Genomic DNA, 17,815 nt, shown 5'->3' with positions numbered 1-17,815 from the left:
TCAGTATTCAGCAACTTTTCGTCTTGGATTTTCATGCTTGCTAGAGGAGGAGGAAGAGCAAGGATAACTGACATTAGTCTTGGATCCAGATAATGGCTTATCAAAATCAGATGCTTACAGTCCTTTCAAATCAATTTGTTTCTACAGTCTACTAGAACCTGATGACTGAAACTGACAAAAGGCAGTTGTCTTGCAAATGTACTACACCCAAACAGTAGAGACAGAGATGGTGTCCATCCAAGACTGGAAGCTTCCTGTCACAGTTCTGGCATATTTTGAAGCCAGAAGTTCCTTTAGGTTTTTTCTGCCATCCCACGTACATGCACACAGAGAAGGCTGAGACACCTAGAAGTTATTTTTTAAAAAAAAAAAAATAAAAAAAGGAAAAGTCATAACAATGGTACTTAAGAAATACCACCAAGTTAAAAGGAAGTACCACTAGCAACGGTACGTTTAATTTGCCACAACGGCAGAACATGAGAGGAACTCAACGTTAGACACCAACAGGAGCAGGTAGTTGAACAATTAAGTTTTATCATAAAAGCTATAAAGAACTTTTTTTTTCTATACATTAAGCTGTCGCTCGAGAGCTCAGAGGAATGAATGCATCTGGCACAATGAAGTGGCAAACGAGATCGGAGGTAATCTGTGAAGGAATCTTGGGAGGAGAAATATGGGTAGGGCTTAGCTCGAGAGTTTTTTTGAAGATACGAACTAGAACAGCCAAGTCGGTTCCGGGGTTTGGAACTGCACCCACAGTCAAGGATTAAATGAAGACATAGTACAGTTGTGTACACTTACCATAAATGCAGATGTTAGTGTATTCACTGTTGCAGTCATCACACTTTGATTATCTGGCTGCAGGTAGCCCTCAGTCGGTCCGAATACCAGAGTCTTGGGATTTCTGCATCGGATGATTTTGCCTCTTCCATGATGTCAGGTCGTTAGGGGGTATAAAACATGCAGCCGACGCCATTACATCAGTTTTTCTTGCCCCAGATGTCAGGAGCCCCCAAAATAGGAAGCAATTACATGGTGTGGAACACCTCCAGTAAAAAGTAAATTCCACTGCCATAAGATATGGTCAAAAAAAGAGGATAGGTAGAAAGTATAGAAAAATCAGGGGGCTGGAGGGAGGGTAACCGGGACTGCAACAGTGAATACACTCGAACATCTACGTTTATGTTAAGTGTACACAACTGTTCTATGTTCTTCGTGTTTCACTGTTGCAGTCATCACACTTGGGTTGATTCCCAAAGCTGAGGAAGTGTGGAGGCAGTCAAGAACTATTAGGGCTATCTAGCAGGCCTTGTAAGACTGCTGTGGCAAATCCAGCTCTGGATTTAGAAAAGAAGTGGGAATGCTTGGTGAAGGTGTGTACAGAACTCCAGGTTGCAGCTTCCAGGATGTCCCTGCCTAGGGACTTCCTTAAGAAATACTGTAGAGACTGAGGTAGCCCTAGTGGAATGAGTTCTGATCCCCTGTAGGGTAGGTTTTCCATGGTGTTTGTAGCAGAAATGGATGCAGTGTGCTATTCATTTGGAAATGGTTTGCTTTGAAATGGCCTTGCCCTCTGCCCCTGTAGCAAAACTGACTAGGAGCTGATTAGATTTCCTGAAAGGTTTTGTCCTGTCAAGTTAGAACCTGAGCTGTTAGTGCAAGTCCAATGAGTGCCGGATCCTTTCCCCGTTATTCTGAGGATTAGGGAAAAAGATCGTTAAATGGATGGATTGGTTTAAAGCCACACTGGATATCACCTTGGGCATAAATGATGGGTTAGTCCTGAGGGAAACCCTGTCCGCACGGAAGATAATGAAGGGCTCCACAGCCACAAGGGCCTGTAACTCAGACACACTTCTTGCTGAAGTGATGGCTAGAAGTAAGGCTGTTTTCCGAGAGAGGAATTTTAACTCTGCTGAAACTGCAGGCTCAAGAGAGGAAGCGTGAGCTTCTTTACTACAAAGTTGAGGTCCCAGGCAGGAGTGGGAGCTCTCTTTGGGGTCTTATTGTTAGATCCTCTATGGAGCTATTTGATCAGAGGGTGAGAGAAGAGGGGAGGCACAGTATTGTAATGAGCTGATATGGCAGAGGCATGGGTCTTAATGGATGAGAAAGATAGGCCTTTCTGGAGCAGCTCTGTTAGATAATCTAAGATGCGAGGTAAGGAGGGCACGGCTTTGTCCTTTCCTTGAGACTGGCTCCAAGAACAGTATCTTTTCCACTTTCCTGAATAGGATTTCCTAGTACTAGGCCTCCTGGCCTCAAGGATGACATCCAGCACCTGTTTGCTGAGGGTTGCTGGGGATGCATTTAGGGAATAAGCCAGGCTGTCAGGTTCAGGGTTTGCAGCTGAGGATGCAAAATCTGTCCCTCCTGCTGAGACAACAGAGAGGGGGTCTGATGTAGGTGCCAGGGTGGCACTGCTGTCAGGCTGGGTAGGAGTGGGTACCAGTGCTGGCGTGGCCAGTCTGGTGCAATAAGGATCGTCCTTGGCCTGTCCTGTTTGATCTTTAGTGCTTTTGAGCAGAGGGGGAAAGGCATAGATTGAGAGGTTTTCGCATGTGAAGGATTGGGCATCCACTTTCCCTGTTTGGCTGTGGGTAGTTCTGGTGCAGAATTTGCTCAAGTGATGGTTTTGGGGGGAAGCAAAAAGATCCCCCTCTGGTGTCACCCAACTGTGGATTAGAAGTTTGAATGAGTTGGGTTCCAGTTTCCACTCGTGTGGGTCCATCAGATTTCTGCTCAAGTCTGCCAGTGAATTTTGTCTGCCTGGCAGGAATTGAGCTTGCAGGTGCACTTGATTTCTCAAGGCTGTGTTGTAGAGAGCCATGGCCAACCTGCAGAGTGGGTAGGAATGAGTTCCCCCCTGCCTATGTACCACATAACTGTGGTGTTGTCTATCAAGAGTTGTCCTGGAAAGATAAGGTATTTGAAGGCTGTCAGTGCATTCTGTACAGCTAACATTTCTTTTTAACTGATATGCAGGTGTATATGTCCTGGGTTCCATGTTCCCTGAATACACTTAGCTGCCATGCGAGCCCCCCATGCATAGTCTGATGTGTCTGTCAGGATTTGGGTGGCGGTGAGCTGAGAGAAAGGGAGTCCCTTGTGTTCGCAAGTCTCTGCCCACCAAAGGAACTCTGTCCTTAGGCAAGGAATGATAGGAATCACTGTTTCCAGGTCCTGAGAATGTTGACACCAGAGACTAAGTAATACTGAAGTTTCCTCATATGCAGTCTTGCATATGAAATTAGGAGAATGCATGAGGTCATGAACCCTAGGGCTTGCAGTATTTTGCCTGCAGATGGCTAGGTATGGGTGGCCAGTAGTATGAAGTAATTTGTCAAATAAACCTGCTTTTCTGGAGTGAGAAATGCCATCTGGGAAGTTGTGTTCAAGCTTGCTCCCAGGAATATAATCTTCTGGCTGGGCACCAGCCGTGATTTCTTTTCGTTGATGGTGTAGCCCAGAGAAGTTAGGAGTCTCTCTAGAAATGTCAGGTGTTGAAGTAAAAATTCCTGACTGTCTGACAATCAGAAAATCGTCCAAGTATGGGTAGATTTGAATACTTCTCTGCCTGCAGTATGCAATGGTTGGTGCCAGGCACTTTGTGAATACCCTGGGCGCAGTAGATAAGCCAAAGGGAAGTGCAGAGAACTAATGGTGCATAGAGCCTGCCCTTAAACGTAGATATTTCCTGCAAGATTCCCTTATGGGGATGTGCAGATAAGCTTCTTTTAAGTCTAGAGTGACCAGTCAGGAGTCCTTGGCAAGCATAGGAAGCAGCTGCTGGAGTGCAAGCATTTGGAATTTTGGTACTACCAGGAAGGTGTTGAGAACTGACTGATCCAGGATAGGGTGCCAGGAGTTCTCTTTTCTGGGCACCAGGAACAGTCTGGAGTAGAAAGCCTGTCCCCTTTGCTCTGAGGAAACAAGTTGAATAGCCCTGATATTGAGAAGGGAAAGTACTTGCTTTTGGGCCTCTGCCCACTGGTTTGGACGAAGGTCTGGCAATCCGCTTGGGGTTGGCAGCGAGTGGAAGGAGAATCTGTACCCCTGGGATACAATGTTTAAGACCCATTGGTCCTGGGTAATATACTCCGTTTTTTGCATGCGGGGCGAGTTTTCCTCCTAAGGTTGCAAGTACTTGGGCCTGGCTGGGAAGGATGAAGGACAAGTCATTGTGAACTTTTTCCATAAGGGGGTGGCTTATCACTCCCTGATTTTGAGGTGGGAGCACTCCACTGTTTAGATCTGTGCCTACCCTGAGACTGTAGTCTTTGTGGTCTGTTGGCCTGGGTTTCGACCGAGAAAGTCTGGGAGGGACTGGAAAGGACCAGTTCTTTGAAGGCCAATGCCTACTGAATCTAGGTGGCTGTACCTATAAGAAATCTTTAACAGTTTGCATAGATTTAGCTTTTGCCTCCATCTTTTTAAGAACTACTTCTGCTTTTGTACCAAACATTCTTGGTTCAATGGATCATCTAGTAATTTTGCTTTGACATGGTCTGGCAAGATTTGTTCCTTCAGCCAAGCATGCCTTCTCAGAACAGACCCAGTGACAGCAGCCCTGCAAGATGCTTCTAAGGCATTAAAACCAAACTGCAAAGTATGCTTACCAACTTGGCTTCCAAAATACATCAAATCTTGTAAATCTTTACTTTCTGCACAAATCAGGCATCAACAACATTTTTTGTTTAATTAGTTCCACAATATGTTGCTGGTACTTCAACATGTGAAATTGACAATTTAAAGCCCTGACAGCAAGAGTTGTAGAGGTATATACCTTCTTACCCCATCTGTCTAAAGCCCTAGAATCACTATCCAAAGGGGTAGGGTTTTTGGTTGTAGTAACCTCAATACCTTTAGGTCCCTGGGAAATGGTCTCTGGATCCGCAGTGGGATTTTTTAGAGAGAAATTTGTGAGTCAGGTACTCTGTAGTACCTATCAGACTTTCTAGGAGTTAGTGGTAAAGTATTAGGGGTAAGACTGGATTCCATGAAGACGTCATCTACAATATCCAGGACAGGTGGTACAGCTAGAGGCCTGTGCTGAGGCAAGTCTTTTTTTGGACTGTGGGTAGTCCTGGCATTCCCAGCAGAAATGCTCTCAAAGTATGCAAGGTTTCACCGAAAGAAAAGTCCTCAGGGGGGCAGAGGGAATAGTATCCTCTGCATCAGGATCCTCATAGGTAGATAAGGGTATGTCCTGGTAATCTGAGGTGTCAGTTATCAGACTCATGGTCTGTGGAATCAGAAGTAAAATCAATTCTTTGTCTTTTAAAGGGGGGAGGCGGGCTTCCCCTAATTAAAGTAATTAGGTCTTCAGCCATTCTAAGCATTTGTTTCTGTGGCATGGGAGCTTGAAAAGGCACTCTGGTCAGCTTCCTAGGCATAGTGCGAACCCTGGGTCTGAGAAATTCGTTAGTTTTAGTAAGAAACGAAGTAGTCTGTTTAAAATGAACAGCTGTGGGTCTGAATACACCCTCAGAAGCTGGTGCTTACACAGTGGCTCTGGACCCATCCAAGGTAGAGACATCCTCAGGTTCCATAGTCTTAAAAGCATCTCGCGGCATTCCGGACTCTGAATGGGTCTCAGTAAAGGTCTACGAATCTGTAGAAGCGGGTATCAGGGGCTGCAAAAGCGTCTCACTGAGTACCGGTGGATTGCCGACTAGTTTAACGGAAGCATAGTCACCAGTTTTGGACCTATGCGGTCTGTCTTTATCCTTACGTTTTTTCGGAAGATCGGTAGTCGGATGGCTTATCAAAGCCATTTCAGAATACGGAGAATGAGAGCAAAAGAATTTAACAAAGATAGCCAGACGACAAATAGTCCGGGCATTGAACAAGGCACAAAACCTACAGCGAGAAACGTCGTGGTCTGGGTCTCAACAGGTGACGCAGTAAGAATGAAAATCTGTGAGGCATTTGCTTTCCACAGGCAAAACAATTGTTAACTTTTTCTGACATCGGTTAGAGCAAGAAAAAAGGATCCCCAACGGGGTACTTCGCTTTTGAAGACTTCAGGCTTGAATCTCGTAAAACTAAAATTTCAGGTAGCGGTCGATCGGCACTTACAAACTGCTCCCCCTTCAGGCTCCTGTGCGGCAAGAAAAGCTGATGAAATGGCGTCGGCTGCACATTTTATACCAAACGACCTTAACGTCATGGAAATGGCGACAGCATCCGATGCAGAAATTCCAAGACTCTGGTATTTGGGCTGACTGAGGGATAGGCAGATAACCCAAGTGTGATGACTGCAACAGTGAAACAAAGAATATCAGATCCTACTTCATGCAGACCAAACACTGGATGCAGGGTTGCTGAAGGAAAAGAACACCACAGCCTGGACCAATGGGCAGAATACAATGGTGCCAATTCCTTCCAAAAGATGAAGGACAGCAAGTCCATCCATTCCACTGGTGACTGGGAAAGGACCGCACTTCCAACCCAGAACCAGTTACCACTAGGGATCTACCACCCTCTCCCCCTCCAAGGAAAAGCAGTGTAATCCGGATTGAAAAGCACACTCCATTCCTTTCATATGCCAGCTCCAAAAACGAACTGGGACAAAGATTTGACCAAAGATATACAATCATCTTAAAAGAAGTGGAAGAAAAAAGACAATGAGGCTCACTGCAGTAGCGAGTGAGGTCATTCCCACTCTTGGGTCCAGAGCACTGGAAGTTTGAGAGCGCAACCCAAAAGAAAACTCAGCTGAACTTTTACACATGGCCTGGAGATCATACAGCTTACAGAGAATACCAGTCAAATAAGAAGACTCAAGAACGGTCTCCATAATCCCATGACAAACTATGGGAGGCATCCCTCTCTAAACAGGGTCTCCACCAATTCTTAACTGTAGCCAAACTTCCTCTGGAGGGAAAAATCACCAGGATGGCAAACTATACGGTAATTTATTTCTCAGAAGTCCAGTTATACTTGGATGGCCTGTGGCTGACCAAGTTTGCTGACTATTGCAAACAGGGAGCAATCACTGAGGCCCACAACAATGTTACCCTACTGCTGACAGGGTTAACTCAAATGATTGGTGTCAAAACCACAGATTAAAGCTAAATGCAAAAAAAAAATACATTATTTCCTATGGAAAGCTGACATCCCTGCTAATTACATTATAGACAGCACTAAGTGAAGACCCAGTGGTATGTGATCTGGTTACTCAGGTTGCTAGCAATCTGAACTTTGACCACCATATATCCACAGTAGTAAGGAAATCCTACATGGCACATCTTATAAGTTACAGCATCTAATCTAGATCCAAGAATGTTACAGTTCTGTTATACTCCGCCCTCATCAGACCAATAACAGAGTACAATACTCCCTTTTGCATGTACCTCACCAGACACCTACCAAAGGGAGAGACCACAGAGTATTCTCAAATAAATTAGAGAGTATACATAACAAGTTAGGCAGAAAGAATAAAAACCCTGTCACTGCATTCTGTCTCCTACAGATTGCTAACTAGTGACCTGTGCACGACTTACAGGGCAGTCTCTGACATGGCCCAGATGGAAATGCTACACATTCATAAATAAAACTGTGGGAGGGTCACTCGCTCCAGGATCTTAACCTAGCCTCTGACATGAACAGCTTATGCAGAAGACAGAGAGAGAAAATCTCCCATAACACCTTCCTGCAGGATATCATCGCTACGGGTTTCAATGTTCACTCCCAGTTTGCAGTCATCAGCAAACTGTCAGCCACAATCCTTCAGTTTTAGCCTGTCCTTCGGAGAAGTAGATTCTGAACACTAGGGGTCCCAGAACTGATCCCTGTCAAACACCACTGGTTATAGGTCTGCTAGAGGAGATACAGCTCATTGTGAAAATAGGGGACTCCCATCAGTGAGCCAGTTTGCAACCCACCTGACAACATATGGGTTGATACCAAACTGGGTGAGTTTATCAATGACGCCCGAGTGGGGGATTGTGTCAAAGGCCTTGGTTAAGTCTATGTAGGCTGAACGTACAGATCTGTCCTCATCTATGGCTTTGGGGATTTTCTTGTAAAGTCCACCAAGTTTTAACAGGCATGAACTCCCCTTGACAAAGCCAAATCGGGTGGGGTTGCACATTTGGAGATTTCCTATATCCTTGTTAATAAGGTCCATGATGATTCATTCCATGGCCTTGCAGATAATACTAGTCAGGTTAATGGGTCTATAGTTCCCGGGGTCCATGGATGCACCCCCTTTGTGCAAAGGGATAACAGTAGCAGTTTTCCATTTTGCAGGGACAAATCCAGTGCTTAGGCTGTGATTGAAAAGCATGCTCAATTGCGATGCTAACTCCTGTTTCAACTCATGTAGAAGACAGCCTGGGACGTTGTCTGGTCCCATACAAGCTGTGTTTTTGGCCTTTGAGGAGCAGATCTTAAATGTCCCCTGTGAGACACTAAGGGGGGGGGGGCAGGTGTAAGGGATGCTCAGGGGTATATGCGACAGGGACAGGTTAGTGAAGTTTTCACTGAACCCGTCAGCTAGCAGGTTTGCTATATCCACAGGTTCTATGTAGTAACTAACTACAAGTTCAGCGCAAATATGGATCTTACTTTTGAAGTTATGGATTAACTAAAGAATACCTTGTGGTTATCCTCAGTTAGGGAAGCTAATTTGGATTCAGTTAGCTCTGGAGGACTTCACCAGGAGATATTTGCTTGTTTAAGTTGAGGTGGGAGTGTTACCAGTTTTGACACAGTTCCTTCCTGCTCCTAAATTTTTTTTTCCTATTGTATAGCCTACAAAACCCTCTGATTTAAATGGGGTTATACCTTTAAGACCTGCACTAAAGAAAAGGAGGGTGCGGTACTGATTGTTAACTTAAGAGCTATATAAAAACTGCAGTTTCATTTGAGTTTTGTATCTAAAAAAGGGCTTGGTCCCAAAAGCACTCATTCCTGTGTATTTGTGTTTTAAAAAAGTTTTGAAGCTGTTCAGCGTGGTGGCCAGTACCTACTTTTTTCTTTTCCTTTGGAGCCTACTAATGGCATTTGTCCACAAGGCAGGTGGGTTTTTCCTGGGGCAACTCAGGATAAATATGGCTAGGCTTGTACTGTCTTAAGACAGTTAGCCTAGTAACCTCCTATGAACCTATGAAGAGAAGCTATTCCTCCTGAAGGTCAAGCCAACCTAGCAGACTTAACAGTACAGAGACAACCTGAGCAAGCACAGCAACTTCAATGAAAAAGGGGGTGCAGGTCAGCAACAGAATACCTGCAGCAGACTCTGCTACCAAGAAAACAGCTCGAAATACTTTATCTAAAGCAGTTTTACTGAGCCCGTTACTGTCAATTCTGTACCGAATTTTGGGAAAAACAAATGACAGAAAGGTCAACTCATACCACAAATGTCACCTGCTACTAGTAATGCAGAGACTAAAAGCATCCAGTTAAAAGCAAGACATCACTTAAGCTAATGAAACCAAAGGCTCATGCTGTGTAGCTCTCCTGAATGGAAGCACGCATACAATTTGCAGATCACGAGGGCAAAAGGTGCATCTCAATACAACTCAGACATCTCAATGGACACTTTCCACTGCAGACATCCAAGGCGAACTGAAACCTGGCCCTCCCTAAGGGAGTAGTAGTAGTCCACTTCCCTCAAGCTCCCAAAGTCAAGAGCTGAAACATGGTGGGACTGAGCCACCCACCCAAATCACCCCAAGGATGGAGGGTGGCGAGGGGGCTTGTCTGCCCAGAGATGAGGAAAAGCAGCGTCCTACAAGTATCTCAATGTTCTACCCCCTCACCAATGGTGCGAAAACTGTTAAGATCTTGGGCTAAGAATTGACCTCAAAAAGCTTTTTGAGGTAAAGACCTAATCTACACACACGGCAATGAACGGTTTTAGGGAAAAATATATTTTTGCAGATGCCACATGTCCTGAAAGTCACGTTTGGCTCAAAAGCAGAAAATGCAATTAGTGTGACAGAATTATGTAAAGTAAATGTGTTGGCTTAACAGAATGTGTGTGTGAGGAACAAAAATGTTTTTGTAACAAATGGCATTAATAATAGAGGCTTGTTGAAATATCCTAAACAACTGAATGTACACAGATATTCAAGCTAGAGAGAAATGGCTAACAGCAGGAAAAAAAAAAGTCAGACTATCCTGTTGATTTAAGAACATTTCTGAATCATTTTGGACTGCTGAGAATCATTTTTCGCAGGCTTCAACACGGGAAGAGTGTTTTCATCAAGGACAAAGCTTTGAAACGATAAAAATAATTTGTGGTGGACATTTTTATAATCCAAGTCAGGTGAGGAAGCATACTGCACCGGACAGTTATATCTCTGTTATACAGAAAATGTTTATACTCACAGTGGTGCTTGGTCAGCTTATTTCAATAAATCTCTTATTATACACACACACAGTTGTACATAGTTTTGTGTACATGCGGTTAATTCAACATAGGGTGTAAGACTCTCTATGGCATCTGTCACCCAGTCACACCTGCCCTTTTTCCAAGGATATAAGTAATAAAACACAAGACCAAATTTAGAAGAAAAAAGCCCCCGGTGGGTGCATAAAAAACAGCCCAATCAAAAAAAACATGAAAAGACTTTTCAACTGTACATCCTGAAAGAAAGGATCCATAATAATTGGGTCTATGGTTAATCACTGAACTATGTAACCATCGAAAGGCACATCACAGAAAGCAAACCATCAAACTTATACCTAATCGAACCTGTGAAAAGGGGAAATTAGTTGGCTAACATTTCCCCGTCTCACAAACGCAGTACTCCAAGCCCAACCATATGGGGGGCTTTGCCACAAACACCCCTCCTAAATATATATACCAATTCTGAGATCTCACTACAATGGGAAAAGGTGAGACGGGGAAGTGCTGGCCAACTAGTTACTTTCCCCATCTCATGAAGGTAACTCATTACAGCAGAGTGACATCTCCAGGCGTTTCTGCAGTTACATCCTACTGTCTCTAGGCGTCAAATATTGCCTGTTCATATTTGCATTAATAATTCCCAAACCATATTACATACAAGGTATAGAATATTTTATTTTGAAGCATACATGATGGTAAACAACTGCACTGATATGACCACTGTAAATTAGTATTTGTTAGAACTGTAAGGTAATAACTTCATTTTTTAAAGGCTTAAGCCACAGCCACTGGGAGTTAAAGGTACACCCTCAAAAGAGCTGTACTGGACGGAATGAGTTAAGAGATTAATAAGTGATTGTCAGGTAGACAAGTCAAGTGTTGCATGCTGGCTTGCTGCTCTTGGATAAGGGTAGAGCTTCCTTAAAGCTAGGAGCTAGGTTAGTAGTCCAATGTGATGCAGGGGAAGGTGGGAGGGATGGAGTACTGCAATATGGAAGAGAAGGACATCTATGGTTATGGTAAGATTTCACACAAATATTCGATGTCCTTGTATTCCTATGTTGCAGTATTCTTACTGTGGGAGAGTACCACAGCTAATTAGAGGTAAGCGTGGAAGATTCAAGAAACCCGAGCAGTATTGTCCTAGTAAAGCCTGCCCTGGCTCTGGAGACTATCTAGTTTGTAGTGCTTGCTGAAGGTGTGGATAGTGGACCATGTAGCAGCTTCTAAAATGGAAACTGTGTTCAGCCCTCTGAGGAAGGCTTTGGAAGTAGCCATACCTCTGGTGGAACGAGCTCTCACCCCCTGGGGTAAAGGTTTGCCATAGTGTAAGTAGCAGAAATGAATGGCTTTTCTGATCAATCCTGAGATAGTTTGCTTGGAGAAAGCCTTGCCCATAGCGCCCTGGGGTGGAAGACAAAAACCTGTTCAGATTTTCTGACGGGTTTAGGTTTGTCTAGGTGAAATCTAAGTTGTCTGCACACATCCCAAGAATGGAGAATCCTCTCACTCTCGTTAGTTGGAGAGTGGAAGAAGGCAGGCAGGTGAATAAACTGATTTAAGGACTGTTCGTTTACCACCTTAGGCATGAAGAAAGGGTTAGTGCATAAGGTCACCCTGTCCTTGTGGAAGACAGTGTAGTGGAGGCAAGCCATGAGTGTCTGTAACTCCGATTGTCCTGGCAGAAGTGATGGTGACCAACAGTACAGTTTTCCATGTACAGAGTTGTAAAGTAGCATTGCTAGCTGGTTCAAAGGCACTAAGTGTTAGTTTCTCCAGGACAAAATTTAGATCCCAGGGTGGTGGAGTGGGTTTTCTAGGTGGTCTGATGTGCAAAACCCCTCTCAGGAAAAGTTTAAAATCTAGCCTTGATAGTAAAGGGGGGACTAGAGGCAGGCAGGAATGGCTGAAAGGTGCACTTTGAGTAAAAAAGGACATCCTTAATGAGTTCATACACATGTAAGGACTACGGAAGGGTCCGACTGGCTGGGGTCCCCATCTTTACGTAGACACCATTTTGAGAATCTCTCCCATTTTGATAAGAATGATTTTCTAGTAGCAGATTTCCTGGCCTCCTTCAGAACTGTAAGAACATCCTCTGAATAGTGGTGTCTAAAAGGGATTAGAAGTTTATCACCCAGAGTGTTAGTGCCAACATCTGCAGGTGGAGGATGGATTAGGGTTTCCCTTCCTTGTGTGAGAAGGTCCACCTTGTGGGGTAACTTGTGGTGATAGCCCTTGGCTAGTGAAATAGGGGGAACCAGTACTGCCTTGGCCAGTAGGGGGTCACAAACAAGATTTTTGGTTGGTCCTTTGTGATTTTCAGTAGGACATTTTGAATTAGAGGGAAGGGGTTAAAGGCATAAAGAAACAGTTCTTTCCAAGGAATGCTGAAGGCATCTACTCTCCAGACTAGAGGGGAGTGATCCTTGGTGCAGAAATTGGTCAACTGTCTCTTCTGGGGAGGGGCAAACAGATCCACTTGAGGAGTGACCCACTGGTGGACAATGTCTAGAAAGGTTTCCCTGTTCAGCAGCCACTCGTGCTGTAGAGATGATGTTCTGCTTTGATGATCTGCTGCTTGCTGTCCTGAAGAGTATGTATGAGGCCTGCAGGGAGAGGTTTGCGCCTGGAGGCGATTTCCCATATTTGTAGGGGTATTCTGCAAAAAAGGTAGGCTTTGGTTCCTCCTTGTTTGCTGAGGTACCACATGACTGTGGATGTTGTCTATGACTATTAGAAGGTGCCCCGGGTGGAGGGTAGGAAGAAAAGCCTCCAGGGCTAGGAGAACTGCATTCATCTCCCTGACAATGATATGTTTCTTTTGAAGGGCAGGACTCCAAACTTCCTGAACTCTGAAGTCCTTGCAGGTGGCACCCCACCCTAGGTTCGAGGAATCTGTGTAGATGAACTGGTTTGGGAATAGAATTTGGAGAGGCATTCTCAGGTTGTGACGGGTTTGTTGAATCCACCACCTTAGCTCTGCTTTGAGACAGGGCAGAAAGGGGATTTTCTTCTCTCCAGAGTAGGTGTTGTGATCACACGTTCCTTAAGTACCATTAGTACTTTCGCTGATGTGTTCTTCCCACGGGAACCATGGGAAAGGTGGCTGCCATAAGCCTCAGCACCTGCAGGAATGGTCTTGCAGATATTTGGGATTCCAGTAAAAGTTATTGAAAGCAAGTGGAGAGGTAGTGGACCTTTTACAGTGGGAGAAAGGCCCGCATGAGACCAGTCCTGATCCTGTAGCCCAGAAAAAGTTTGTCTTGTTGAGGGAGCAAGGAGGATTTGTTTAAGTTGAGGGTGAAGCAGAGGTTTTGAAGAAGGGTGGTGGTGAACCTGAGGTGGTCTCAGACAGGTTTCCGTCTCTGCTAGGAGGAGAATGTCATCTAGGTAAGGGTGGAGTTGTAAAACTTGGGTCCTGCAGTAAGCAATGGCTGGGGCTAGGCATTTTGTGAAAACTCTGGGTGCTGTAGACAAAACCAAAGGGCAAGGCTGTAAACTGAAAGTGAAAGCAGGGTCCAGAAAAACACAGAAATTTTCTGTTATAGGGTTTTATGGGGATATGAAGGTAAGCTGCCTTTAGATCCAGAGTGGCCATAAAGGCCTGGTCTGGGATAAGAGGGAGTAGAGTTGGGAGGGAGAGCATTTTGAAAGGAGGCACTTCTAGAAATAAGTTCAGGAAAGATAGATCCAGTATAGGTCACAAGGGCCATACGTTCTGGGGACCAGAAAGAGTCCTGAAAAAAATCCTTTTCCTTCCTGCACGGGAAGAACAGGTTCTATTGTTACTAGCTTTTGGAGTTCTTGATCAATTTAAGGCAGGAGAGGGATTTGTTTGTTGGGGGGAAAAGGGAATGGGCTTTTCCCTCCAGGAAAGGAATTATCTGTTTTGGATGATACTTAGCACCCATTGGTCTGAAGTGATGGTTTTCCAGATGGGTAAACAGTGTGATAGGCGGGCTGACAAAGGCAGATGGGCAAGGCAGTCAAGCATTGTTGGGTGCATTTCTATCCTGAAAAGACCATCTAGGACTTGGTTGAGAGGTGGCAGGGTTGAGAGGTGGCAGGTCTGGAGAAGGTCTGCCTTCTGGTTCACCCTCCTGTGCGTGGAGGATAAAGGGGTGGCAGAGGAAGGGGTTCTCCTGACAAATAAGTTTTGGCAGGGTAGTTCCTGTAATACATTGGAATAGGGGACACCAGCAAGTGCTTGATGTCCTGTAGTTCCCTTGCCATTCTCCTGCAGATTTGTAAAAAGCTCTACAGACCGTTTTCCAAACAAAAGGTTATGGTCTAAGTGGGCATCCATAATCTTAGTTTTAAAGTCTTCTGGGAGAGGCTGTAAGAGCAGCCAAAAGCATCTGCGGTGAGCAGAAGCAGAAGCTGCTGACCTGGCAGAAGCCTCTGCATCATCATAACTGCATCTAATTGAATGTCAGACTACCTGTGAAGCCAGAGAATTTAGAAATTGTCTACTTTGGTAGGGCAGTCAAGGTCTGGCATCAGATTAGTTGATTGTGAGACAAGGTCCAGTGCATATATGACCCATGTGTGTCTGGTAATTTATAGCATGGAAGGCCAGGGTGGAAGAGGTGTACACTTCACCAATCCTGTCCATGGTTTTGCTGCTTTATCAGTAGGCAAAAAGAGACGCAGAGGGAATAAGTCTGGATTGCTTGTCTGGAGAGACCGCAATAACTGCATGGTCTGCCAAGGGGAGTTTGACTAAGAATGTTTGATCATCAGGAACCTTATAAAACCTGTCTGGTCTTTTAGGTGCAGGTGGTTGAGAGTCTGGGCTTTAGGATGCAGAGGTAAAAGCATCCAGATAGGCAGGTAAGACAGGTGGGATGGCAGATGGGGAGGAAGACTCCACTTGAGAGTTCAAAATACCTCCTCTGGATGTCACTCATCTGGATAGTGTTCCATTTAAAGAACTCTTGCATCTTAGTTATTGTTTCACCAAAGGTAATGTTCTCTGGTGGCAAGTCCCCTTCAATAGGTTCATCTGGTGAATAATATTCCAAAGGGAAGGCAATTTGGGATGCTTAAGAAATGGACTCTTCAGAAGAGTAGTAAGGTTCTAGTCCCTCCTCTCCTCCTTGGGCAATCTGCAAGGGGAGAGAAATGGCAGAGGCAGGCCTAGGGCTAAGCATAAATATAGTGGAGGGAGTAGAGCCTGTGGGCCTGACTGCCATAAAGGCCTGAATCAGAAAAATGGTGAAAGATTGACAGTCAGGAACTCCTTCAAGGGTAGGAGTCAGATATATAGTTTTCTGCTTATGTTTAGTAGGCTTTGGTTTGGGAGAAGGCCTAGGCTCAGAAGCTTGAGTCACAGGAATATGAGTATCCGAAAGCCGACCTACTATATCTGGTTCCCCCTCTGTCGGTAGGATCCAAACGGACCATCACTGTGGATATGCAGGCCACAACTTCTGAAGCAGCTTCCTCGGTGAGAGCCAAAGTAGTCGGTTCTGCTGGACATCCCTCAACTCCTAAATCAGAAGCGGATGAGACATCCGATGGCAGACAGGCAATTGAAGTACCCCTGGAAACTTGGGCTTTTTTCTGCAGTGGTTCAGTCGGCGCAGCCCATTCAGGATCCATTCTAAGTGCAAGCTTTCCTGAGACACTGGTTCTCTAAATATAAATTTAATGCAGCCAGATGGCTGTGGAGGGTCTTTGGTATGAAAGATTGACAAATAGTACGATCGTATTCCTTCCAAAGACAAAAGACGTAATGGTCGTGGGTAGCCTTATGCGGTATCTGACGTCCACAATGGCATTTGCCCTTTTTAGTTAACATTGGCTAATTTAAAACACAACTAACCAAGCTCACGCAAAAAGAATGAAAGGTTTCCCCAATGCGGTACTTAGCTTTTTAGAAGTCTTCTAGAGTAGGAGTGAAGCGAACGATGTGACATCTGCAGATGAAAAGTTCTGTAGACTGTGCATGCAGACATCACATTTAAGGTCCCTGGTTTATGGCCCTACATATAACATCTCACCTACAGCAACCAGGCTTAAGCTTTTGTATAGGAGACATCGGGTCACCTGAGGCGGGAAATCTCACAGTAAGAATACTGCAACATAGGAAAAGAAGGATATCACCAGTTAAATAAAAAAAAGAAAAGGCAAATAAAATGAGAACTGGATTACACGCTTACTCAAGAGTTATGTCTAGAAAAGACAGATGCCCTTTTGGTGAAAAACAATCAGTTGAGCAATTAACACCTCTGATGAGCAGCAAAAACTTACACCGTTAGTCATCAAACCCTCTGGCAACTCATCAGCCAATAATATTCGTACGCAAACCAGCATAAGACCTGCCAAGCCTGGGAAGGAGGGACTGCTAAAAGATTCACCACACAATTTAAATAAGCCAAAAATGCAAGCCTGTTACACAAGTGACAGTTCTTAAGATTCTACACTAATCAACTGTTAAGTTCATATTTACTACAAACTAAAAGCTGTATTATGCAAGCTTCTGTATTACTCTGTTGTAAGAACAGCTTGCGCTGTGCAATTTTTTTATTTAAAAATTTTCTTTATTTTATTTTGGCATACACAGCATCCAGCAACACACTCCTGGATTTACTTCACATCAAGTAAGTCAAATGGCATAAAAAATAATCTGTCTAGGGACATAAACCTCTTCTGCAACATTGACAGAAATGTTTGGAGGAACAGTCAGAGGATACCACTGCTTGGAACAGCCACATAAAACAAAGTTCATCCCTGTCTGTATTAAGTGCAACGTGGACCTATGGATGGGAAACCAAAGAAAATGTACCCCCCCACGGCTACCACCGGTACTACTAATGGACAGAGGCTACTCAAATATTTTATCTCATGTATATATCCCTTAAAATTATCTATGGCATGACTCCAGTTACTCTCATTTGGGTAGTACAAAATTATCTATGGGATGTGCAAGGCCAATCTCTAACCAAGTGGAAAAGGTTATTTAGAGCACAAAATGGGAAACTGACTAGGCGTAAAATGGCCCTTAAGGGCAGAAAGGCTAGTACCTGCCTACTAATCTACAAAAAAAAATATTAACCACACTTTTGATAAAACAGCAAAAGTAAATACCTTCTTATCTCTGGTCCTCACTTCACCATAAAAGTCAAGTGCTTCTTGTGCTTTGGGGAATTTTCCTCGATGAAGTAAATAAGCACAGATCATTACTCCCGTTCGCCCTTTTCCAGCTTTACAGTGAATTGCTGCAACATGATTGTCATCTTCGCTTAGCCAATTGTCGAGATCTTCACAAAAAGGTTTTATTAACTCTAGCTGTGGTGGATTATGGTCTTCAAATGGATACTGTGCAACTGAATTGTACAAAATAAAAAAACAAAACAAACCAAAATACACATATAAGCACAGGTCAAGATGCTTTGCGGCATACAACTTACTTTTACAACCATACTTTAGTAGAAAGTAAATCCA

The 17,815-nt window shown here is 44.2% G+C and overlaps 1 protein-coding gene across 1 annotated transcript in view; it reads right to left on the bottom strand.

Annotated features, from left to right (window-relative positions):
• The window catches only part of PTEN (phosphatase and tensin homolog), a 942,442-nt gene that overhangs the window by 210,014 nt on the left and 714,613 nt on the right, over positions 1-17,815 (bottom strand). Inside the window, exon 5 of the mRNA XM_044055599.1 lies at positions 17,459-17,697. Within this exon, the coding sequence (XP_043911534.1) occupies positions 17,459-17,697 (239 nt within the window). The remainder of the gene's footprint in view (positions 1-17,458; positions 17,698-17,815) is intronic.

The sequence above is a fragment of the Protopterus annectens genome, chromosome 14.part0, assembly GCF_019279795.1.
Source record: "Protopterus annectens isolate FY-2018-M chromosome 14.part0, PAN1.0, whole genome shotgun sequence".
In the NCBI taxonomy this organism is placed as follows: Eukaryota; Metazoa; Chordata; order Ceratodontiformes; family Protopteridae; genus Protopterus; species Protopterus annectens.
The sequence above is the reverse complement of the archived record's forward strand: the minus strand, read 5'-3'. Positions and strand labels throughout refer to the sequence as shown.